This window comes from Electrophorus electricus, chromosome 5 (genome assembly GCF_013358815.1).
Source record: "Electrophorus electricus isolate fEleEle1 chromosome 5, fEleEle1.pri, whole genome shotgun sequence".
Lineage (NCBI taxonomy): Eukaryota > Metazoa > Chordata > Actinopteri > Gymnotiformes > Gymnotidae > Electrophorus > Electrophorus electricus.
Genome location: NC_049539.1, coordinates 23,019,081 through 23,045,339, shown reverse-complemented (window position 1 = coordinate 23,045,339; position 26,259 = coordinate 23,019,081). Strand labels below are relative to the sequence as shown.

General features: G+C 48.1%; 1 protein-coding gene across 1 annotated transcript; it reads left to right on the top strand.

Annotated features, from left to right (window-relative positions):
- The first annotated feature begins 372 nt into the window (after positions 1–372).
- On the top strand, positions 373–24,382 carry adamts12 (ADAM metallopeptidase with thrombospondin type 1 motif, 12). The gene is made up of 25 exons (XM_035526135.1): positions 373–784; positions 1,142–1,494; positions 5,930–6,107; positions 6,265–6,497; positions 6,970–7,053; positions 8,114–8,238; positions 8,740–8,889; positions 8,998–9,141; positions 9,472–9,616; positions 9,998–10,090; positions 10,187–10,332; positions 10,651–10,820; positions 12,269–12,399; positions 12,549–12,669; positions 16,360–16,604; positions 17,488–17,629; positions 18,010–18,136; positions 18,505–18,715; positions 19,033–20,166; positions 20,275–20,427; positions 20,664–20,858; positions 21,421–21,567; positions 22,038–22,191; positions 22,362–22,491; positions 22,569–24,382. The coding sequence occupies exons 1-24, from the start codon at positions 691–693 to the stop codon at positions 22,478–22,480; spliced, it is 4,794 nt and encodes a 1,597-aa protein (XP_035382028.1). The 5' UTR covers positions 373–690; the 3' UTR covers positions 22,481–22,491; positions 22,569–24,382.
- The last annotated feature ends 1,877 nt before the right edge of the window (positions 24,383–26,259 follow it).

Here is a 26,259-nt window from a genome sequence, read left to right as displayed (position 1 = left end):
CAAATTCAGATACATGAAGCGTCTCATAATTTCGCCTTCGAAAACTTGCAGAGAGAAAAAAAAAAAGAGTCCAGTCCATCGTGAGGCATTTGGCACGAAAACGCAAACGCTTCGCTGATCATATCCAGACCTAATCCTCAGCTCCTAACACTGCGGATGGTCTGTAGCCCCATGCATGGAAATCGGCAAGGAAGAAGCGCCCCGAGGAATTATAACGACCAGTTTCTTCATGTGTCGCTTAACCATCAGCGCTGCATCAGCGGAAGGCAGCGCGCTGTGGTTACAGTGATGACCGGCGGTGGAGGGTTTCAGTTTTTCATATGGGTTCAGAAATACATTTATTACTTCGTAATTACCACAGATATGCTGCTATTCTGGGCGTCATTGGGCAGGTTTAGCCCATAGGAGTGCACTCCCTCTAAAACCAGTAACGTGTCAGTGCTGTGAGTGCTGTGGGCTTATTTTAAGACGGTTGAGGCTCTGGTGTCCGCTCCGCTCCCCCTCCGTGCTTCTGAGAAACGGGACACTCGGCGGGATCACTCCTCCCATCGTGCGTCTATGATATTCTTCCATTCTGCACCGTTGCCTATGTTTGACTTTTGCGTCGCGCCGCACGCCCGCGAAACCGGTCGCCAAAGCGCACACGATTCATGACCACCTCCTTGTTGTCTGCATTTGTTCTGCCGAAACATGCCGTTTTTGCGCTTGCATTTGGTTTTGCTTCTGGCCGTCGGCCACGTCGCGAGCTCCGGGTCGGACTACCTCTTTCCCGACACAGAACAAGGTTTGTGTTTCTCGTAAAACAAGCCCGTGGAAACAAAATGAGCTGAAAAAAACCTTAAGTTTCCTTGCAACGTTGCATGCCAAAAGAAGCGGTAATAAAACCGGGCAATCCGTTTGCTTTCGGCACACGGCGAACTTCTTGACAAAGTAGGATAACGTGCCTGTAAGCGAGTGGGAAGACGCTGCACTGAGTGGGCCGGCGGGACCCTCGCGAAAGTCTCAGTCATTTCTCCGCGAGAATGCATTAATTATGCATTGATTATGGCTGCGGATTCATACTGAACTCGTTGATCTCACGCTCACGCATGCACTTCCAGGTTAACAGTTTTGGGTTGTTTTTTCCCTCCCCCGTTTGCAGAGCATTTCATCAGATCGCACGAGGAGTTTTTCGTGGTTCATCCCGAGAAGGTGGACGAGGATGGCCGATTTATCTCGCACGTCGTATCGCACCAGTTCACGCACGGCCGACACAAGCGAGACCTGAGCAGCCCGGACCGCCGGGTGTATTACAAGCTACGTTTAAACGGCCGGGCTTTAACTCTCAATCTCACCGTCAACGACAACCTGCTCGCGAAAGACTACGCTTTAGAGAGACGTCCGTGTAATCTGACTAAAGGCAGGACTCGCGTGGAAAACGCTTGTCACCTTCTCGGCACGGTACGACACGGCGCGGTGGAAGGACCCGCGGCGCTCAGCACCTGCCGCGGATTGGTAAGGCATTAATTAGCTCTGCTTCAGTGGCAACGCCGGAAAAGTACAAAACGGCAAATACACCCGATATAAGCCTACAATTTTAATATTTAATATTATATTCAAACCTGAATAACATTTAAAGTTCGCTTTGGATGGAGCTAATACGCATTTCCACATCATTTCCTTCATTTTCATTTAAGAGCGTAAAATCCAGCGTTAATATGAACGGAGTTTGCGTCCAAGTCGCCACGTCTAAGTAATGAGCTGATATGGCCGGGAGCTTTCTGCAGGTCCAGAGATGGTGTTGAGATCTGCTCTGCTAAACTAACCCCACAGACCTTAGCATACACCTATCTGCAGTGAGACCACTGTGTTTGTGCGTGTGTGTGTGTGTGTGTGTGTGTGTGTGTGTGAGAGAGAGTGTGTGTGTGTGTGTGTGTGTGTGTGTGAGCGTGTGTGTGTGTGTGTGTGTGTGTGTGTGTGTGTGTGTGTTCTCTCAGAGCTGCAGCAGATTGAGTGTGCACACATGGGTATTGTGCAGACACAGAGGCAGATGATTCAGGGTTCAGCAGAATCAGCAGATATGGCAAAAAAAACCAAAAGAAAACCCCCCCACAAATGTGTTGAGGGAGAGAAGAGAAGATGTGTGTGTGGGGGGGGGGGTCCCACTGGGAGAGAAGAGAGTTTAGAAACACATCAATGTGTCATCAACCAGCATGACTCACTCTGGCTGGGCAGTGAAAGAATGAGAGAGAGAGAGAGAGAGAGAGAGAGACTGTTTGACTGTGTGAGAGCGTGTGGACTGACTCTGCAGTAGGCTCTGTGTGTGTAGCTGGTGCAACGTGTCTGGAGCAGTGGGAGCAGGAGTGTGTTCCCCAGCAGATTTGTTTGCGTGTCAATCACCAGGAGATCTGTCTGAGTGTCAGTCACCAGCAGATCTGTCTGAGTGTCAGTCACCAGCAGATCTCTCTGAATGTCAGTCACCAGCAGATCTCTCTGAATGTCAGTCACCAGCAGATCTGTCTGAGTGTCAGTCACCAGGAGATCCGTATGGCTGTTATTACTTGGAGATCCATCCGGCTGTCACTCACCATTTTCTTATTTTTCCACTTCACTGCAACTGGTGACCAGAATCCCTCTACTCATTTACACTCATTTACTAGACACTCCCCTTCTCTCTCTCTCTCTTTCTCTCTCTCTCTCTCTCTCTCACACACAAACGCTAGGACATGGGTATATTTGGATCCAAATGCGAAAGTCTTTATTTGGTTCACCATACAGATAAGGACTCTAAGAGTAATTCATAGGATCAGTGTTATTAACCAGGAGATCATGATGCAGAGAGTAGTCAGTCAAACCGGTAGGGTCAGAACCGGTAGTCCAGAGCGAACCGAAGGGCTGGGAGCGAGGCGTAGTCTGGGGAGGAAACAGAAGTCGGTAGCTAGAAAAAACAACAAAAGAAGATAACGCTTGGTAAGCTTACTAGGATGGCAATACTTCGCGAAGAGGTCTGGGAGGCGTGAGTCTTTATAAGGTGGAGATAAACAGGTGATAAACAGGTGTTGCCCATTAGTACTCAGGAGAAGGTGATCTGCCTAGTCTGGGTGTGGCAAACCTAGTGGGCAGGGCAGAATTCCTAACAGAAGCCCCTCTCTGACGGGCAGCTCCAGACGACCGAGAATGAACTACCCTCGGCCTGCCCCGGCTTCCAGGACTGGGACAATCAGGATGAGTGGCAAGGAAATCAGAGATGAGCGATGGATCCAGTATGTTTCTGGAAGGCATTTATGATTGGTCCTGTGGTCCATACCCCTCCGAATCAATGAGGTATTACAGGTGACCCCCTCGCCTGCCGGAATCCAATATCTCCCGCACCAAACAGTCAGGCTGGCCAATAATATGGAGAGAAGCAGGAGGAATGACAGGAGCAGGTAAAGGGCTATAATGTACTGGTTTCAGTAAGGAGACATGGAAGGTCAGCTTGATATGATAGCGTGAGGGGATTTGTATTCGGTAAGAAACCGGGTTGATCCTTCTGAGCACCTTAACGGGGCTGAGGTAATGGGGCCTTAATTTGCAGCAAGATAACCCCAATTTCATGTTGTGTGTGGATACCCATATGGAACACTGGTGCGAGACACTGGTGGCAGTTTGCAAACACTTGTCATGACCGGATGGCCCAGTTTAACTGAACATGTGCTGGCCTCCCGCGTCTTGGCACTGTTGTGCAACCAGTGATCCAGAGCAGGGATGTCAGTAGGGGTGTCACCTCATGGGAAGAAGGCTGGCTGAAATACATAAACACATTGAAAAGGAGTTAGCTGTATAGATGAGTGAATTTCATGCATGTTCTGAGCAGGGGAGGTATTGAGATCCATCAGAATGACTAGTGAGAAATCTCCCTAATTCCTGGTTTGTGCTCTCTACCTCCCCATTGGCCTGGGAGTGATGACAAAAGGAGAGATTGGTCAGAATGATGCCATCTACAGAACTGTCTCCAATATTGAGAGCTGAATTGTGTTCCTCTATCAGACACTGTATCCTCAGGTAAGCTGTAAGTCCTGAAAACAAAAGTAAATAGAGTTTCTGCGGTCTCCTTGGCTGTAGAGAGCAGGACACGTCAGACACAGTGTTACCCTCTGAGATGAGTAGATAGGTTATAAAACCACCATGAGATGGGACCAGGGACGTTTGGGAACAGGCCAGGGATGGGCCTCACCGGTGAGACTGAGCAGGGTGCAGGCCTGAGCCCACACTGTACAGGACATCACATAATCCCGTATGTCATTTGCCAGAGACTCCCACCTTCCACCTTGGTAGTACGCGTAATCCCCGGAGGTCCAGTACACAGTGAGGTATGTGCCCATCTCACAAGGTCCCCTGTCTGGACTGTGGGCATATTTGGCTTTCCCAGGGGACATTCCACTGGGACAGGATCATTACATAGGTCAAGGATGTTTGATGGAACTCACATTTCTCAGCCTTAGCATAGAGGTTGTGTTGTCTGAGTCTGGTTAGAACAGCAGTGACGCGTTGCAGATGTTCTGAAGGTGACTGAGAGTAAATAAATATGTCATCAATGTACACAATAAGGTATCTATCATCTCTCAAAAGTACCAACAGATACTCATAATGTCCTTTTGCTGTGGCAAAAGCAGCCCTCCACTCATCACCTTCTCTTATGCAGATTAAATTGTAAGCACTGCGCAAATGTAACTTGGTAAAGATTCTAGCTCCTGCAGCCTTTCCTATGTAATGGAGCTCAAGGGTGGAGGATAAGGATATTTTACGGTTACCTCCTTTAATGTTCTGTCATCAATGCACGGTCGTAGACCTCCTCCCTTCTTTCCTACGAAGAAGAATCCGGCTGCGAGGGGAGATGTCGAAGGACGGATAAAACCTTGCTGAAGAGCCTCCTGAACATGCGCCTCCATAGCAGCATCCTCTTGAGGAGAGAGAGGGTTTAACCTGGGAAGTGGGGATCTGGGTAGGAAATAGCACAGTCCCACCGCCTGTGAGCAGGTGAAACAGCAACTCTGGTCTTACTGAATACATCACTGTATTCTCTAGAGGGAAGAGGGATAGTGTTGAGATCTGGCATCCCTGGACTCTCCACTGTGGATAATATTGTCATGAGCTAGTGGCATCGAAATAGCTGGATAGTATGAGAATAGAACAGTCCCACCTGTAAGGTAACGGGAACAGTCTGTAGTGTAGCTACCTCTCTTGTCCAATGGGCTGACCACTGAGAGAATGGATGCGCAGGACTGGATCTATTGGTATAGTAGGTATTCCCAGCATAGTGACTATTCTGGAATCTAAAAAATTCCCAGCTCTGCCAGAGTCCAAGAGAGCTGAAAAAACTTCAGACCTGCGCCCCCCGAGACTAAGGATGGCAAAGTTAGTCATTTATGTTTTAATAAAAAGATAGAAGACTGTCTTATGGGTGTTGAGGGACTGATAGCCTCTACTCTCATTCTCGGTCGGATAGGGCAATGCACACGAAAATGACCCTCTCCTCCACAATAGAGGCAGAGGCCCAGGGAAATGCGTCTACTTCTCTCACGCATTGAAAGGCTGGATCGATCCACTTGCATGAGCGTTACGTCCTACGTGGTCACGACGTTAGGAGACAGACGAGACAGTGAGCCTCTCTCAGAGACTACTCGACTGTCAGGGCTTGTCGTAGGTTATCAATGGTAATAGCTAGTTGTATGAATTCAGACAGGTCTGTGGATTCACCTTTGCAGGCAAGTTCAACCCCCCACCCACACACACACACACGGCTCCTTTATTCAGCAGTGCTGTATATTTCTGTAGTTGAAGGGGTGTAGTTTAGAGGATGGGAAGGAGTTGGATGTCAAAGGTGAAGGGGTGGGCTTTAGAGGATGGGGTGGATGTCAAAGTTGAAAGTGTGTGTGTGTGTGTGTGTGCTGTGTGCGCTATATTTCAGATGGGTGTGCTAACGCTCCCAGGGGGGCTGTTTCTGATGGAGCCTGTCCGTGGTCACACCCCAACTGTCACCCACCCCCACCAACCACACGTCATCTACCGCACTTCCGTCTGGAGCAAGCCCCGGGCACGCCGTGGCGCACATGCTCAGCGTGACCACACTGCCTGCGGGGTCAAAGGTCATTACTTACTTGTGTGGATGGGACGTGCGGGTGAAATGTAGAGCAGTGTCTGTCAGAGGACTGCTCTACAGATTGGTGTGCTCTGTCTGTGTTTGTGTATGTGTGTGTGTGTGTGTGTGTGTGTGTGTGTGTGTGTGGGTGTGTGTGTGTACAGATGGTCGTGCATACTCCGAGCGGGTGGAGAAGGACAGAGAGCTTTGGGAGCAGGAGCAGCTGGACAGTGCAGACCGGAACGCTGCTCTGGACCAGATCCCACGGCGACGGATCTCTCCCCGGTCTGTGAGCACGGAGCGCTGGGTGGAGACCATGGTGGTGACCGACTCGAAAGTGCTGCAGTACCACGGCAACAGTAACGTGGAAAGCTACATCTTCACTATCATGAACATGGTGAGTCTGAGTCAGATTGAATCAAAGTATAGGAATCATTTCAGCTCATCATGATTCAGGCTGTATGATTCAGACTAGTTTTGATCATTTCCACACTGGGAGTAGGTGATTTATGGCTGATATACTGATTTCATGATTCTTTGTGTATGATTTCAAAAGATTCATGAATGAAAATTAGATTTATAATTCAGAACACCTGAGTTTTTGGTTATGGTCTACAAGGGCAGTGGTACCTCAGTGGTTAAGGTACTTGATTTGTAATTGGAAGGTTGCTGCTTCAGGCCACCACTGCTGAGTTGCCACTGATGGGCCCCTGAGCAAGACCCTTAACCCTCAACTGCTCAAATTGTACTCAGTCATAATTGTAAGTTGCTGTGGATAAAAGTGTCAGATAAATGCCGCAATTGTAATCAAATAGTATTTTTGAACATCTTGATGGGAGGTGCCAACATGTGTGTGTGTGGCACTACAGGTGGCTGGTATTTTCCATGATGCCAGTATTGGTAATGCCATTCACATCATCCTGGTGAGACTCATTCTGCTGCAGGGGGAGGAGGTATGAGCAGTGTTCACTTCTCACGAGTCATGATTCAATATATAACGATTCACAATTCATGATTCACACAACAAGGAGACTCAGTGTGGCTATTCTTAGTGAGCTCCAAGTTTTCAATCAAGTTTATGTTTACCAGATCTAAACAGAAAAACAAATGTAATTCATTTAAACTGCTTTGACATGCCATCACTAGCATTTGAGCAAACATCTACACACCCTATATTTATACATGTTTATTCTCTCTTCAATTACCTGTGAGCTAAAGTATTTATACCTGAGAAGGAAATTGTGTTGATTGCCTGTAGACTGAAAATAAACTCCTTACAGGGAGCAGAGGTGTCACTACAGTACAGAAAATGCAGGTTGAGCGTGTCTAGAGTGTCTCTGAGCAGGACTAGACTGACTCTGTGATTTGTTCATTCCAGAGCAGCTCTGAGAAGGTCTGATGGTCCAGAGTGGTTCTGTGGAGGGTCAGAGTGAATCTGTGGAGGTCCAGAGTGGTTCTGTGGAGGGTTAGTGTGGTTCTGAGGAGGGTCAGAGTGGATCTGTGGAGGTCCAGAGTGGTTCTGTGGAGGGTTAGTGTGGTTCTGAGAAGGGTCAGAGTGGTTCTGAGCAGGTCCAGTGGTTCTTTGCTCATTCTATTTTGGTTTTATTCTACCAGAGTTATGCAGAGATGGGAGGGTAGAGAAACAGCAGTAGTCATCCAGTCATTAAAGATTTCCTCACTCTTTTATGGTCAAAAGATGACAGTTATCCTAGAGTTTGTTTTGAAGCAGAGCTTAATAAGTGTTTACTTGCAACCTTATTTTGGTGAAGCAGAAATTTCATATTGTGTCACTTTAACATTGGAAATCATCAGATAGTTGCCTCACAGTTAAATCACATGGTATCACACTATTGTGTAAGGTTACACTCCGTCTGCGACACACACACACACCATCAGGCCTAGAGTTAAAATGAAATACTAAAGCATGAAATTAGCCCAACTTTGTCCATCATCACAGCTGTTTGTGTGTGTGTGTGTGTGTGTGTGTATGTGTGTGCATGTGTGTACTGTCAGAAAGGGCTGAAGGTTGTTCATCATGCAGATTCAACTCTGTCCAGTTTCTGTAGCTGGCAGAAAAGCGTCAATCCCCAGAGTGACACACACCCTGCACACCATGACGTCGCCTTGCTCATTACGAGGTGTGACACACACATGCATACACATGCACAAACACACATCCTTGCAGAAACACACACACAAACACAGATACACACGCATCTCAAACTGAAGAGGTTCAAACTGAAGCTGGTGTTTCACTGGAGTTCTGTAACCTCCCAGTGGAACTGGGAATAGAACATGCAGCCAAACATGCAGACAAACAGGGTGAAGTGAAGGTGCTGGCGTGGTGTTTGATGAGTGAGGTGAAGGGAAGGTGCTGGTGTGGTGTTTGATGAGTGAGGTGAAGTGAAGGTGCTGGCGTGGTGTTTGATGAGTGAGGTGAAGTGAAGGTGCTGGCGTGGTGTTTGATGAGTGACGTGAAGTGAAGGTGCTGGCGTGGTGTTTGATGAGTGAGGTGAAGTGAAGGTGCTGGCGTGGTGTTTGATGAGTGAGGTGAAGTGAAGGTGCTGGCGTGGTGTTTGATGAGTGAGGTGAAGTGAAGGTGCTGGCATGGTGTTTGTGTGGTGTTTGTGTGGTGTCAGGAAGGACATCTGTGCAGGGAGGAACGAGCCGTGTGAAACGCTGGGCTTGTCTCACCTGTCTGGCATGTGCCAGCCGCACCGCTCCTGCAGTATCAGTGAGGACTCAGGCTTACCTGTCGCCTTCACCATCGCACACGAGCTCGGACACAGGTGTGTGCAGGTGTGTGTATGTGTGTGTGTGTGTGTAGATTCAGGATCCAACACAATGGCCAGTGTAATGACTGTGACGTGTGTATGTGTGTGTGTGTGTGTGTGTAGTTTCGGGATCCAGCATGATGGCCAGGGGAATGACTGTGAGGTGAATGGCAGACACGCTTTTATCATGTCCAGACAACTGCAGTACGACTCCTCCCCCCTCACATGGTCCTCCTGCAGCAAGGATTACATCACGCGCTTCCTAGAGTGAGCACACACGCATACACACACACACACACACACACACACACACACACACACACACACACACACACACGCACACACACACACACACATACATGGACACACACGTATTCACACACATACACCCAAACATACACAAACACATGCATGCAACAACACAAATGTTTCACTGTCATTGTGGAGACATTTGGGCTCCGCAGAATCTGACATCTCTCTCTCTCTCTCTGTCTGTTAGTCTTTCTCTCTTTGTCTCAGTCTTATTCTCTCTCTCCCATGTCTTTCTTTCTCTCTCAGCCTTACTCTCTGTCACGGTACTCCTCTCCTCTTTTTCAGTCGTGGCTGGGGTTTCTGTCTGAACGACCGTCCGTCTAAGAAGGACCTCAGCACAGGCCTGCTGGCCCCAGGGGTGCGGTACACACGACAGCACCAGTGCCAGATGCAGTACGGCCCTGACGCTACCTTCTGCACCGAGGTTGACGTAAGACTGCGCCTCCTACTAACAACACCCTCTCCTGTTTACAACCATGGCTGGTACTCCTGCAAATCAAATCACTTTATACTTGATTATACTGTAATTTTACCTGTCAGTCAGGGATGACCCTCCCACAAATGCTTCTAATTGGGCGAGACTGCCCCCCAAGAATTGTGCTTTTCCGACAGAGTGGCTCATTGCAAAACTAGTTTAGATTAAAGCCAATTAGTGGAGTTCATGCAGTCATGCAGTTATTTTGTATGTAATAGAAGGGACTCTGTTGGTAGGCTGGGATTAGATTAGATTATAGAGCCACATCAGAGCAGACAGTTCCCTCCCAGTGGACATCCGTCTTCACCTCTCTGTGTCCGGTGTCTGTGGGTCTAGAATGTGTGTCAGATCCTGTGGTGCTCTGTGAACGGGTCCTGCCGCTCCAAACTGGACTCGCCGATCGACGGAACCAGGTGTGGTCCAGGAAAGGTGAGGGGCAGACACTTCACGTTAAACAGAAAAAATGTGTATGACTGAATGTACTGCTGGGCTCTTTATCTGTGTGTGTGTGTGTGTGTGTATCAGTGGTGTATCTCAGGAGAATGTGTGATTGTGGGGAAGTTACCGGAGACTGTGAATGGTGGGTGGGGCCAGTGGAGCACGTGGTCCCACTGCTCACGCACATGTGGGTCTGGCGTCCAATCAGCAGAGAGAGAATGCAATCAGCCCAAGTATGACCCCGCCTCTGTCTCTGTACGTCTCTCTATGTGTATGTTCCTCTTCCTCACTGGTATAGGTTTACGGGGGCAGTGTGTTTTATTTAACATAACAGACTGTTTGCATGAGTTAGGTTGGGTGGGATGAGCATCTCCCCATCTCTCTGTGCGTCCATGTTTGTCAATTTATTCTGTACTTACCTTAGACAATCCTACCTGATTGTTTAAACTGCTTGTCTCTCTCCTTCACCCTCTCTCTCTCTCTCTCTCTCTCTCTCTCTCTCTCTCTCTCCCTCTCGCCTGCTCTATCACTCCCTGTCTCTCTTTCTCCAGGCCAGAGTTTGGAGGAAAATACTGTACTGGGGAACGTAAGCGCTACAGGATCTGTAACACGGCTCCGTGTGCTCAGAAACAGCCGACGTTTCGAGACATGCAGTGCAGCGAGTTTGATACAGTGCCCTACCACAACCAGCTCTACCAGTGGATCCCTGTATTCCACACCAGTAACCTTGGCAATTTCCATTACTCAACACTGCACCTCAACACCTTCCATTACTCAACACTGCACCTCGACATCTTCCATTACTCAACACTATACCGCAACACCTTCCATTAAATGTCACAGTACCTCAACACCTTCCATTACTTAACACTTCTTGCCTCCAGATCCTCACGCAGTAATGCATGCTGAATTGTCCACCGTTGTTTTGTTTGACAATCTGTTGAACTCTTGTTTGCACACTAAGGCACTTAAAGAAGCTAAACTCAAAGGCAGTTAATGTCTATGGTAATGACCTATGTTAAGGCAGTTAATGTCTATGGTGATGACCTATGTTTAGGCAGTTAATATCTATGGTAATAACCTATGTTAAGGCAGTTAATGTCTATGGTGATGACCTATGTTTAGGCAGTTAATATCTATGGTAATAACCTATGTTAAAGCAGTTAATGTCTATGGTAATGACCTATGTTAAGGAAGTTAATATATATGGTAATGCGTATGTGAAGGAGATCCTACAGCTGTTTCTTTCCATATGAATATACAGTTCTCCTTGTGGCTCTGTCTGAACTGTGACACGTTTCACTTCAAGATACTGATTCTAGTTATGCAGGCTGAATTACGGTGTGATTACACCACACACACTTTCCCATAATGCTCTGCTTTCAGTGGAATTTTGTCCTGGGGCTGTTCTATTCCCCTAGTGTGTGTGTGTGTGTGTGTGTGTGTGTGTGTGTGTGTGTGTGTGTGTGTGTGTGTGTGTGTGTGTGTGCGCGTGTGTATTCATGACATCTTATCTGTCATCACATTCCGCAAACCATAGGACGACCTGAAGCTCTTCCACAGACACCCAGAGTTCTAAACTCCAAAATGTTTCTAGAGCTTTCACTGCACACAGTCAGAATTTATAACTACTTTAGGAATTCAGTTTTAGTTTTGTGGTTTAGTATCCAGAGACAGTGATGGTTCTTACACAGTCTGAGGGCTACATCACAGACCCTGTAAGAAGCTCCACGATTTGTTTCTTTCTGTTCCCTTTAGTCTGGGAGATTTAAAGTCACGGTTTCATACTGCAGCAGGTTGTGGTTGGTGTACATTTTCATAAAACTCCCACTGCGAGCCTCCCTCCCCTTTTACAGTGTTTCTTTCAAAATGCTTTGAAATGTGTCACATTCATTTTACCATTGTGGCTTTGACTGAGAATAGCTGCTCAGAGCTTTGCTACAGTGTTAATACCTGGCTAGGACTTTACAGTATAAATACCTTGCCTGGAATTTACAGTGTAAATACAGACCACAGAGAGAAAGAGTTTCTTCATACTATTTTACCTCTCTCTTCTCTTTCTCATTCTCTCTCTCTCTCTCTCTCCCTCTCTCTCTCTCTCTCTCTCTCTCTCTCTCTCTCTGTCGGTCTCTCTGGCTCTCTCTCTCTCTCTCTCCCACCTCCTTCCAGACCTGCCCTGTGAGCTCCACTGCAGGCCTGTCAGTGAGGATTTCTCAGAGAAGATGCTGGACACTGTGACAGATGGAACTCCCTGTTTCATTAACAACAGCAGGAGTATCTGCATCAGTGGTGTGTGCAAGGTAATGTGTGTGTGTGTGTGTGTGTGTGTGTGAATGCCTTACTCCACACACGTGTGTATGAGGGAATGTCTTACTCCATATATATATATGTGTGTGTGTGTGTGTGTGTGTGTGTGTGTGTGTGTGTGTGTGTGTCTGTGTGTGTGCAGGCAGTGGGCTGTGATTATGGAATAGACTCTCGTGCAGAGGAGGATCTCTGTGGAGTGTGTCTGGGTGATGGTTCTACCTGTGAGACTGTGAATGACAGCTACACACAGAGAGATGGCAATGGTACTTCACCTACTGTATACCACACACCTCACCTACTGTATACCACACACACACCTCACCTACTGTATACCACACACTTCACCTACTATATATCACTCACACACACCTCACCTACTGTATACCACACACCTCACCTACTGTATACCACACACACACACACACACACACACACCTCACCTACTGTATACCACACACTTCACCTACTATATACCACATACACACACACCTCACCTACTGTATACCACACACCTCACCTACTGTATACCACACACTTCACCTACTATATACCACACACACACCTCACCTACTGTATACCACACACACACACACACACCTTACCTACTGTATACCACACACACACACACACACACACACCTCACCTCATGTATACCACACACCTCACCTACTGTACTATACAGGGCCTTGAAAAAGTATTCATACCCCTTGAACTTTTTCACATTTTTTATGTTACACCTACAAACTTAAATGTATTTTATTGTGATTTTATGTGATAAACCAACCCAAAGTAGCTAGTAATTGTGAAGTGAAAAGAAAATGATACATGGTTTTCAAATTTTTTAATAAATAAAAATCTGGAAAGTGTAGCGTGCATTTGTATTCAGCCCCCTGTACTCTGATACCCCTAAATAACATCCAGTGTGACCAATTGCCTTCAAAGGTCACCAAATTAGCAAATAGAGTCCACCTGTGTGTAATTTATTCTAGTATAACTACAGCTGTTTTGTGAACACCTCAGAAGTTTATTTGAGAACATTAGTGATCAAACAGCATCATGAAAACCAAGGAACACATCAGAAAGGTCAGAGATAAAATTGTGGAGAAATGTAAAGCAGGCTTAGGCTATAAAAAATATCCCAAGCTATGAATATCTCATGGAGCACTGTTCAATCCATCATCCGAAAAAGAAAGGAGAATGGCACAACCGCAAACCTACCAAGACATGGCTGTCCACCTAAACTGACAGCCCAGGTAAAGAGAGCACTACTTAGAGAAGCAGCCAAGAGGCCCATGGTCACTCTGGAGGAGCTGCAGAGATCTACAGCTCAGGTGGGACAATCTGTCCTCAGGACAACTATTAGCCGTGTACTCCACAAATCTGGCCTTTATGGAAGAGTGGCAAGAAGAAAGCCATTTTTAAAAGCAAGCCATAAGAAGTCTCATTTACAGTTTGCCACAAGCCATGTAGGGGACACAGCATAATGTGGAAAAAGGTGCTCTGGTCAGATGAGACCAAAGTTGAACTTTTTGGCCTAAATGCAAAACACTATGCGTGGCAGAAAACTAACACTGAACATCACTCTGAACACGCCATCCCCACCTTTAAACATGGTGGTGGCAGCATCATGCTGTGGGGATGCTTTTCTTCAGCAGGGACAGGGAAGCTGGTCAGAGTTGATGGATGGAGTGAAATACAGGGCAATCCTGGAGGAAAACCTGTTAGATGCTGCAAAAGACTTGAGACTGGGGCGGAGGTTCACCTTCCAGCAGGACAATGACCCTAAACATACAGCCAGAGCTACAATGGACTGGTTTAGATCAAAGCACATTCATGTGTTAGAATGGCCCAGTCAAATCCAGAACTAAATCCCACTGAGAATCTGTAGCAAGACTTGAAAATTGCTGTTCACAGACGCTCTCCATCCAATCTGACTGAGATTGAGCTATTTTGCAAAGAAGAATGGGCAAAAATTTCAGCTTGTAGATGTGGAAAGCTGGTAGAAACGTACCCCAAAAGATTTGCAGCTGTAACTGCAGCGAAAGGTGGTCCCACAAAGTATTGAGTCAGGGGGGCTGAATAAAAATGCATGCTACACTTTCCAGATTTTTATTTATTAAAAAATTTGAAAAAAACATGTATCATTTTCTTTTCACTTCACAGTTACTTGCTACTTTGTGTTGGTTTATCACATAAAATCCCAATAAAATACATTTAAGTTTGTAGGTGTAACATGAAAAAAGGGGTATGAATACCTGTACCACACACACCTCACCTCATCTCAGAGAGATGGCTATGTACTTCACCTACGCTATACCACACACCTCACCAAATCTATACCATACCTTTCAGCTACCGTATACCACACACACCTCACCTACTATATACCACACACTTCGCTTATTCTGTACCACACACCTCACCTACTCTATACCACACACACCTTTTTGCTTCTCCACCCTCTTTTTCAGGATTGACCACAGGTTCTCAATGGGATTGAGATCTGGGGAGTTTTCTGGCCATCAATCCAAAATTTCAATGTTTTGTTCACCGAGCCACTTGTTCATCACTTTTACCTTGAGACATGGTGCCCGTAATGCTGGAAAAAGCATTGTTCATCACCAAATTGCTCCTGGATCATTGGGAGAAGGACGTTTTGATACCATTCCTTATTCATGGCAATATTCTTAGGCAAAACTGAGCAAACCCACTCCCTTGGATGAGAAGCATCCCCACACATGAATGGTCTCAGGATCACTGTTGGCATGACAGAGGACTCATGGTAACACTCACCTTTTCTTCTCCAGACGATCATTCGTCCAGATGTCCCAAACAGTCTGAAGGGGGCTTCATCACAGAAAATAACTTTACTCCAGTCCTCTTCAATCCAATCCCAATACTTCCTGCACAATATCAGTCTGTCCTTGATGGTTTTCTTGGAGAGAAGTGGCTTCTTTGCTGCCCTTCTTTACACCAAGCCATCCCCCAAAAGCCTTCACCTTACTATGCGTGCAGATGCACTCACACCTGCCTTTTGCCATTCCCGAGCAAGCTCTGCATTGCTGGTGACCTGATCCCATAGCTGCATCCTCTTTAGGAGTCCTGGTGCTTGCTTGACTTTCTTGGGTGCCCTGAAGCTTTCTTCACTGCAGCTGATGATTCAATAAATGGTTGATTTAGGTGCTATCTTACAAGCAGCAATGTCCTTGCCTGTGAAGCCCTTTTGAGGAAATGCAATGATGACTACACATGTTTCTTTGGAGGTAACCACCCTTTTAAAATAACCAGTCTGCTCTTCTAATAAGCATGACAGAGTGATATCAGCTGCCTTGTCCTCATCCTGAGTTAACAAGAAAATCACTGAAATGATGTTAGCAGACCATTTTGTGGCAGGGCTGAAATGCAGTGGCTGGAATGCAGTAACTTTGCAATTAATTGTAATTCATCTGTTCACTCTTCACAATCTAGAGTTAATACAAATTGCCACCATAAAAACTGAAGCAGTATACATTGTGAAAACCAAAATTTGTGCTAGTCTCAAAACATTTGGCCACAGCTGTACTATATACCACACACTTTACCTACTCTGTACCACACACTTCACCTACTGTATACCACACACCTCACCTACTGTATACCACACATACTTCAGCTATTCTATACCACACTTAACCTGTGATACACCACACACCTCACCTACACTATACCACACCCCTCATCTGTTCTATACCACTCAATACTGCCACACACCTAAACACTGTAGTACAACTCACCTGAACACTGTTCCCACGTTCATCCCACATCTCTTCTGAGCATCATGTCAATTGCCAAGTATAGCCAGGTGGAGTGACTGGCTGGTAGTCATTAGACCCAGAGAGTTTTGCACATAGTTCAGCCAGTACCTGAGCCTTCACCAGATGGGTGGGCATGGCCTGTGTGCATGTTTGTGTCAGATTATGTCGACATGGTGCTGATCCCAGCCGGAGCACGGGACATCCTCATCCACGAGGTTGAGGAAGCGGGGAACTTCCTGGCTGTGCGGGCAACAGACTCAGAGAAGTACTACCTCAATGGGAATTTTGTCATCCAGTGGAACGGCGAGTACCAGGTGGGCGGGGCCAAGTTCTATTACGAGCGCAGCGGCAACCTGGAGAACCTGACCTCACCTGGGCCCACCACTCAGCCAATCATGGTGCAGGTACATAACACTGACACTGACACACCTTAACTTACCTGACCTCACCTGGGCCCACCACCCAACCAATCATGGTGCAGGTACACAACACTGACACTGACATACCTTAACTTACCTGACCTCACCTGGACCCACCACCCAACCAATCATGGTGCAGGTACACAACACTGACACTGACACACCTTAACTTACCTGACCTCACCTGGGCCCACCACCCAACCAATCATGGTGCAGGTACACAACACTGACACTGACACACCTTAACTTACCTGACCTCACCTGAGTCTACCAACCAGACTGTTGTTATATACAGCATTAGCACTACAGAAACTGACAGCAACAAAACACTTTGTGTAGCTCAATTTTCTTAGTGCAGGTACTTTCTTTAAGCTTACATTATAATACTTTTTAAAGTATGGCCTGGATTAGCATAATTTTACAATAGAATTAAGTTGTCACGTGTACCATTAGCAGCCTACCTACACAAGAAACAGCAGTGTATGTGTGTGTGTGTGTGTGTGTGTGCTTACCCTGGGGTCAACGTGTTGTTCTGGGGTCGGTGTGATTTGTACTGGGGTCAGTGCGATTTGTGCTGATGTCTGTGGTTTGCGCTGATGTCACCGTGCTTTGTGCCGATGTCTGTGGTTTGCGCTGATGTCACCGTGCTTTGTGCCGATGTCTGTGGTTTGTGCTGATGTCACTGTGGTTTGTGCCGATGTCTGTGGTTTGTGCTGATGTCACTGTGGTTTGTGCTGATGTCACTGTGGTTTGCGCTGATGTCACTGTGGTTTGTGCTGATGTCACTGTGGTTTGCGCTGATGTCATTGTGGTTTGTGCTGATGTCAGTGCAAGGTGCTGAGGTGTGATTCTCTCTGCTGCTGTGTAGTTGCTGTTCCAGGAGTCAAACCCAGGCGTACAGTACAGGTACACGGTGAAGAAGAACCGTCTGGCCAGCAACAAGCTCCTGGAGCCTGAGTATACCTGGAAATATGGAGCCTGGAGTGACTGCAGCGCAACCTGTGGGCTAGGTAGGGAAATGTTTAAGATCAGTCAGCCAGAGAAATAGAAAATAAATAGTACCAAATCCACAAAATGCCATTTTGGAAATATGACCACACATTTATCATGTTTTGCTTGTGAAGTCGTATATAATATCTTTGGACTCAAAACTAGGTAAATGATGTCAGTGGTTGAATATTGTGCTGTTTTCAAGGTAACAGTGATGCAATGCATTATGTTTTTTGGTCACATGGTTATGTGCAGTGCATTATGGGTGTTGGTCGAACAGTTATTGTAATTCAGATGATAAAGTGTATTGCGGGTACTGGCGTCATTGTTGTTCATTGCCGTGTATCATGAGTGTTGTCATGGTTACCTGCTATGTCATGACCCGCCTCCTCCCCTCCAGGTGGACAGAAGCAGCCTGTGCGGTGTTTTGAGTCTGAGGTGGGTGTGGTTGACGAGGCTCTGTGTGACCCAGGAACTCGCCCGAGTGACCGACATCGCAAGTGTAAGCTCATGGACTGTCCTGCCAGGTGTGTAAGATCATGGGCTGTCCTGCCAGGTGCGTTCATCCCTCAGGCCTCTATGCCCTGATTATGCTTTGAAAAACTGGAGACTTTGAAAAACCAGGGTTGGCCAAATGACCTAAATGAGCTTAGAATATGCAAGAGTCCCTAGTTCAGAAACCTCAGTCTTTAGATCAGAAACCTCTGTCTCTGGTTTAGAAACCTCTGTCTCTGGTTGAGAAACCTCTGTCTCTAGATCAGAAACCTCTGTCTCTGGTTTAAAAACCTCTGTCTCTAGTTCATAAACCTCTGTTTGTAGGTGAGACCCTGGAGTGTGCGCTTCTCTTGCTCTGCTGTCTGACTGAGCTCATGAAAAGCCTGATCTCTGCGCCCAGGTGGTGGGTGGGAGGATGGCAACCGTGCTCGGCCTCGTGCGGCCCAGAGGGGGTACGGAGGCGCACAGTTCTATGCGTGCGCACTGTGGCAGGCGAGGAGAGGGTGCTGCACGCCGATGACTGCAGACAGCTCCTCCAACCCAAAGCAGCCGTACCCTGCAACAGACATGTGACTTGCGGTTCGGCATGGGCCGTCGGCAACTGGAGCAAGGTGGGGTCATAGGGTTTTGAGATCACGGGTTTATGATAATCAGCATTCCTTTTGTAAGGATTTTCACCATAAATATATCAACAGTTCTCATTTAAAACTCATATATTTGTCAACTATGCTAAATCAATGCTAAAAATGTATTTTTTAAGTTTCATTTTTGTTTGGTGTTTGGTGTTTTTGTAGTGTTTGTGCAGTGTTTGACACTGGGTGAGGTCCGTGAGTGCGTGAGCAGAGTGTTTGGTATTGGAGTGTGTTTGAGCAGAGTGTGTTTGGTGGTGTTGCATTCTTGCACACTAACTGCTTTGTTTCTGCTGCAGTGTTCTCTGACCTGCGGGGGAGGGATCAAGTCTCGTGTTGTACGGTGTGTGACTGAACCCCAAGTCCACTGTGACCCCATGACCCGACCTCGCTCGACAGTCTTCTGTAACCTCCAGAGCTGTTCCTCCAACTACCGAAGGGTCAGCCCTCAGAACCCAACACCTAAAACTCCAGCCAGGGCCACCACGATCTCAGCCCACCCAGCCACGCCGGGGCGTGACCACACCCTGAGCATGCCCACTGTGAGCCCTGCACACGTGACATCGCCAGACGTGTTTCACAAGGATGACGGTGACAGCACAGATGACGACACACAGACCATTACACACCGCCCCAGCATGAACCCCACCATCAGTGAGGAACAGGAGGGTAGCACTGAGCTACTGCCTCCCGATGAAGGCTCTAGATACACCCCAGGTTATGACTACATGGTGGAACAAGGAGATGATGATACAGAGAGGAATGAGAGTGAGAATGGGATTAGGGTACAACCACCTGCTACAGACCCAAACCCACACACCCCCATAACCACAACACACCCAGCCAGGATAACAGTCACACACACCTCCTTAACCACAATAAACCCAGCCAAGACAACAGCCATACACAGCCCCTTAACCACTACAAACCTAGCAAAGACTACAACCACACGCACACCCCTAACCACATCAGGCCCAACCAAGATAACAGCCACACACACGCCACTAACCACATCAAACCCAGGGACCACTAGAAGCACAATCCACACTGTGGTCCCCACAATAAAAAAGACAGCCAGCCATACGTCTCTGCCCCTGCAACAGTGGAGCTCCCCCTGGTGGACTAACGGAGACAACGCCTACACCGCGACAAACCTTAGGACTAAAGTAGCTCCAGTCCTACAGCCTAACACCCCCCAGGCCACCATGGGGCGCCCAAAGCCCAGGACCCCACACTCACATCCTGGGAAGAAACTGCAGGCAGGTGCAGGCTCGGACATCAATGGGTGGAGCCAGAGCTGGCTGCCTGCCACGCTCCCAGCCACACCCCTGACGACCAGTCACACACCCACACCCAGCGATGGTTACGGCGAGCTGAACACACAAGACAGGGACAACAGCACTGCATTCTGGGTAGTGGGAAACTGGAGTCAGGTACAGACGCTTGCAGTCGCAAGAACAATAACCCCAAGTGAACACTAACACTGAGATCCGACAGAGTGGTGGGTCTAATGCTTGTGTGTGTGTATTGTACTGAGGCAGTGCTCCACTACGTGCGGTCTGGGTGCGGTATGGCGTTGGATTAGGTGCAGCTCTGAAGTGGAAGCAGACTGTAGCACACTGGCCAGACCTGAACCTGCCCGACACTGTAACCTTCGACCCTGTGCTGCCTGGTACACCTCCAACTGGAGCACGGTGAGACCAACCCTCCACCTACGCACGCACACAAATATGCAAGCGTACACACACACACACACACACATTCGTGCTGGCTACTATGGCACACTCTAATTGCTGCATTCCTCTGAGATGCTCAAAGCATTACCTACTGTTGCCAGTAGAGGTCACTAGACTACTGCACTGCACTGCGCTTTCCTTTCTCTAACACAGCCAAATGAAGTGATGTGATTTACGTGCGTGTGTCTCTGCAGTGTCCTGAGGGGTGTGTCAGCGGTACGCGACGTCGTGACGTGCAGTGCGTGGACACTCAGAGTGGACGGGCTCTGAGGCCGTACCACTGCCAGCTGCTGTCTACCCAGCCACGTCGCACCCTGCCCTGCACCCAGTCCTGCACCAAGCCCCGGCCTCAGGCACGCCTGCGGTGGAGGCACTCGTCTTGGGGACCGGTAATGCATCCACACCACCCCACACACACACACACCCACATACTCACACACACTCACATACTCACCTACATGCTCACCAACCCACATTCTCACCCACTCACATACTCACCCACGGTTTGTCACTCTCAGATGTCTGTAGTGATAACGGTTTGTCATTCTCAGACGTCTGTAGCGATAACGGTTTGTCATTCTCAGACGTCTGTAGCGATAACGGTTTGTCATTCTCAGACGTCTGTAGCGATAACGGTTTGTCATTCTCAGACGTCTGTAGTAATAACGGTTTGTCACTCTCAGTTTGTCATTATCAGACGTCTGTAGTGATAACGGTTTGTCACTCTCAGACGTCTGTAGTAATACCGGTTTGTCATTATCAGACGTCTGTAGTGATAACGGTTTGTCACTCTCAGACGTCTGTAGTGATAACGGTTTGTCACTCTCAGACGTCTGTAGTAATAACAGTTTGATGGTTGGTAAGACATGATTCATAATTCATTTACTGAGTACCGCACATCTGATCTTTTCCTGAATGTCTCTCTGTCTGTTTCTCCTGTCTATGTGTCAGTGCTCTAAAAGCTGTGGAGGAGGTATTAAGGAGAGATTGGTGTATTGTCCCGAACACAAGCTCTGCGACGAGAGTGTGCGCCCTAACAGCACAGCGCCCTGTAGACCGCAACCCTGTGTAACATGGGTCACTGAGCCATGGCAAGAGGTCAGTGTCTCCTCCTCCCAAGCTTGGCCGCATACAGTAAGACCCAAAATGCTCAGTTAAGAGTGCATGAACGAGCTTCATGACCATCACATAGCTGCCTGGCTGCATTTTGTCTACTATGGGAGAGGTGGCGCTATAGAGCAACTGTCGCACAGATCATACAGACACCGTTCAGTGCTACTGTTCAGCTACATGATATGAAACTGTTACACAGCACTATTTCACTTGTTTTCATTAAAAATGTAACTGAAGATAAATTAAGCAATTTGGTGATAAACGGGTGGTGTCTCATTCATCTGGCATGTTTTGAAAGATGTGGGTGATATTTTGGGTGATGATGCAAAGACATGGGTGGTGTATGTGTGTATGTACGTGGTGTGCATGAGAGAAACAGACAAACAAGAATGATTAATGTAAGTGATTCCGTATTTCTATGTATGTGGTGTGTGTGTGTGTGTGTGATGTATCAGTGTTCAAGGACCTGTGGTGGAGGTGTACAGAGGCGAGCAGTGTGGTGTGTGAGTGCGGGATCTAGAGCGGTGGAGAAGAACACACTGTGTGTGAGCAGGAGCAGACCAGTGAGTGAGCGTGCCTGTGGATCGAAGGAGTGCAGGACTGATCCTGGTACAGTATATGTGTGTGTGTGTGTGTGTGTGTGTGTGTGTGTGTGTGTGTGTAGGGTGCTCTGTGTGTAAGAGGAAGACCATGTCCTGGCGGTTCTGTTCTAAGCTGATGTGTGTGTGTGTGTGTGTGTGTGTGTGTGTGTGTGTGTGTGTGTGTGTGTGTGTGTGTAGGGCGCTCCAAGTGTAAGAGGAACACCATGTCCTCGCGGTTCTGTGCTAAGCTGAAACTGCTCGGCCACTGTGTCCTGCGCTCCATCCGCAGACAGTGCTGCCTCACCTGCACCATGTAACACTGCCAGAGGTCAGAGGTCAACACTCCACAGGCGTGGCTCCATCATCAAAGAGTGAAAATAATGGATGTTTGTGTCCATGTTACAGAAACACACACAACATAAAAACCCATGTAGGCCTGTGGTGTTTTGTGTTTGAGGCTGCCTGGAGATGTACCAAAGCAGACGTAGACGTGACCAGGAACCAGGCCTGAAGCCAAATGGACATCAGGATTATTCACCCAGACCTGTGGGAACAGCCACTCTTTAACCCCACAGGCTCCGCCCACAGCTCTGAAAGCTGCCAGAGACATGAATGCTTATACAGTACACATCCATGAAACTGAACTTCAGTTAGCAAATACCAGATTAATGGAATTTAGACTTTTAACTACTGTCTGTCTGCCGTTCTGCCTGTCTGTCTGATGATAGATATGTTAGCGGTTCCAACGTGGGAGAGATTTTCGGTACCTTCAACATTTTACAGCAGGGAAGCGTGTTGTATAGCACAAGAATCCTTCAGGATTTGAAGCTTGTTGTTAAAACAGAGCTACACCAGCGCAACACCTCCCTCCCTCTGCTTCTGTTGCTGGGCCCACCCGAGTCAGACTGAAAGCGTTTGCGATGTATGATCGGTCTGATCACATCCAAGTGCATTCAGTCCCCTCTGCAGGAGGAGCAGGCAGAGTAACTGGTGAACTCGAATGTGCAATAATCAGCTGAGCCCAACCAGACAGCAACAGGAAACTCCGCCCACTGTAACATTACTGCATATGCCTCACACTGAAGCTGCTGCAGCAGTGTCAACTCCGCCCACTGTAACGTTACTGCACGGGCTCCGCCCACTGTAACATCACTGCACAGGCTGCGCCCACTGTAACATCACTGCATATGCCTCACACTGAAGCTGCTGCAGCAGTGTCAACTCCGCCCACTGTGACGTTACTGCACGGGCTCCGCCCACTGCAACGTTACTGTACGGGCTCCGCCCACTGTAATATCACTGCACAGGCTGCGCCCACTGTAACGTTACTGCTGGTGGTTCCGCCCACTGTAACGTTACTGCACAAGCTCCGCCCACTGTAACATTACTACACAGGTCTCAAACTCACTTCACCTCATCCTGGGGTGTTGTCCACGGCTTGGCTGGGAGGTTTATCCTGTATATGAAAGAGGCCAAACTGTGAATAAACAGGCTGTTCCAGCCTCCACCTGCTTTAACTGATGTTTCACATCTACTAAGGTGCTTTCGAATCTACCAAATATACTATACTGAAAGGGTATTTTGATATATTATTTTTATATACATACTTATTATATGCAACTTGAGCTGGCTTTAAGTATATTTTGTTTTATATGACTGTGTCATTTTCACTCCAGCACTGTCACTGATACAAGTTACTTCCCGTTTATGACATTCAGAACCTCTTCTTGCCTTACATCAGTATAATCTTTCAGGCCATAGCACTTAATGGGAAAAACATCCATTCTCCTTCCCTGTTAATGTTTTCCTGTCAGCCTATACATGTCTGGTGACTGCCTGCATGGTGCTTTGTTTCTGTTTTACTGGTCAGTGTGATCATCTATCTGATTATGTAATAGACATACAATAGTTATGAATGTGCATGGATGAAAGTGTTAGTTTTTTGATACAGAGTTCTTTGGTGTTGTTATGGAGTTTGTTACACATTATTAATGCATTTGTTAAACCTTGTAATGGTATTCATTAGAAGTTAACAAGTTAATTAGGCATGGTTAAAAGTGCTTTAGACATAATTAATGAGTTTGTTCACCATTGTTAATGTGTTAAGATTTAATCAGTGGGGTTTATCTGAGGCAGCAGGTATGGTGAGACTGCCAGTTACAAAACACCCCTCAAACTTTTATATTGAAATGCTGAGGGTTCTGAGGCTTCATGTGTTAATAAACTGTTGGATGTGAAGAACATTCTCCTGTGTTCCAGCTGGCCAGCACTACTGTCTACACGGTTGGGGTCTGTGAGTGAGTGTCCCATTGGTGGTGTTGGGTGGGTGGGGTTTCCCAGTGGTGGTGTTGGGTGGGGTTTCCCAGCGGTGGTGTTGGGTGGGGTCCGTGAGTGGGTGTCCCAGCGGTGGTGTTGGGTGAGGTCCGTGAGTGGGTGTCCCAGCGGTGGTGTTGGGTGAGGTCCGTGAGTGGGTGTCCCAGCGGTGGTGTTGGGTGAGGTTTCCCAGCGGTGGTGTTGGGTGAGGTCTGTGAGTAGGTATCCCAGCAGTGGTGTTGGGTGAGGTCCGTGAGTGGCTGTCCCAGCGGTGGTGTTGGGTGAGGTTTCCCAGCGGTGGTGTTGGGTGAGGTCTGTGAGTGGGTATCCCAGCAGTGGTGTTGGGTGAGGTCCGTGAGTGGGTGTCCCAGCGGTGGTGTTGGGTGAGGTCCGTGAGTGGGTGTCCCAGCGGTGGTGTTGGGTGAGGTTTCCCAGCGGTGGTGTTGGGTGAGGTCTGTGAGTGGGTATCCCAGCAGTGGTGTTGGGTGAGGTCCGTGAGTGGGTGTCCCAGCGGTGGTGTTGGGTGAGGTTTCCCAGCGGTGGTGTTGGGTGAGGTCTGTGAGTGGGTGTCCCAGCGGTGGTGTTGGGTGAGGTCCGTGAGTGGGTGTCCCAGTGGTGGTGTTGGGTGAGGTTTCCCAGCGGTGGTGTTGGGTGAGGTCTGTGAGTGGGTATCCCAGCAGTGGTGTTGGGTCAGGTCCGTGAGTGGGTGTCCCAGCAGTGGTGTTGGATGAGGTTTCCCAGCGGTGGTGTTGAGTGAGGTCTGTGAGTGGGTATCCCAGCAGTGGTGTTGGGTGAGGTCTGTGAGTGGGTGTCCCAGCGGTGGTGTTGAGTGAGGTCCGTGAGTGGGTGTTCCAGTGGTGGTGTTGGGTGAGGTCCGTGAGTGGGTGTCCCAGCGGTGGTGTTGGGTGAGGTCCGTGAATGGGTGTCCCAGCGGTGGTGTTGGGTGAGGTCCGTGAGTGGGTGTCCCAGCGGTGGTGTTGGGTGAGGTCCGTGAGTGGGTGTCCCAGCGGTGGTGTTGGGTGAGGTCCGTGAGTGGCTGTCCCAGCGGTGGTGTTGGGTGAGGTCCGTGAGTGGGTGTCCCAGTGGTGGTGTTGGGTGAGGTTTCCCAGCGGTGGTGTTGGGTGAGGTCTTTGAGTGGGTATCCCAGCAGTGGTGTTGGGTGAGGTCTGTGAGTGGGTATCCCAGCAGTGGTGTTGGGTGAGGTCCGTGAGTGGGTGTCCCAGCGGTGGTGTTGGGTGAGGTTTCCCAGCGGTGGTGTTGGGTGAGGTCCGTGAGTGGGTGTCCCAGCGGTGGTGTTGGGTGAGGTTTCCCAGCGGTGGTGTTGGGTGAGGTCCGTGAGTTGGTGTCCCAGTAGTGTGTGACCCGTCACCTAAGTCACTGCTCCTCCCAGCTCTGTGTTTGGTGAGTGTCTCGCTTGGCTTTTGCCTCCTTCCACATGCAACATTCTTTTACACGATTCCAAAAGAGGAAACATCTGAACCAAACCACTGCCAAAAGCTTTCTCACTTATCGTCTGTGGAAGTCCAGAAGATTCCCGAAAGCCGTTGTTAAACTGTACTGTACTGCATGCTGTGCATTCCCAGTAGCCTCTTTCAGGTGCTGGCAACACACCTGACACACACTCACACTTTCTCTCTCTCTCCCTCTCTCTCTCTCTCACACACACACACACACACACACACACACACACACACACACACACACACACAGTGATAGAACACACTTTTAAGACACAGTATTTGAGCTCTCTCTCTCTCTTTCACACTCACACTTTCTCACACAC

What these genes read in the sequence shown, in the direction of transcription:
- adamts12 (XM_035526135.1), top strand. Translation starts at nt 691, where the DNA reads ATGCCGTTTTTGCGCTTGCATTTGGTTTTGCTTCTGGCCGTCGGCCAC. An exon ending in GTCGCCTTGCTCATTACGAG is followed by an intron (nt 8,239 to 8,739) that starts GTGTGACACACA and finishes GTGTGGTGTCAG; the next exon opens with GAAGGACATCTGTGCAGGGA. An exon ending in GCATCAGTGGTGTGTGCAAG is followed by an intron (nt 12,400 to 12,548) that starts GTAATGTGTGTG and finishes GTGTGTGTGCAG; the next exon opens with GCAGTGGGCTGTGATTATGG.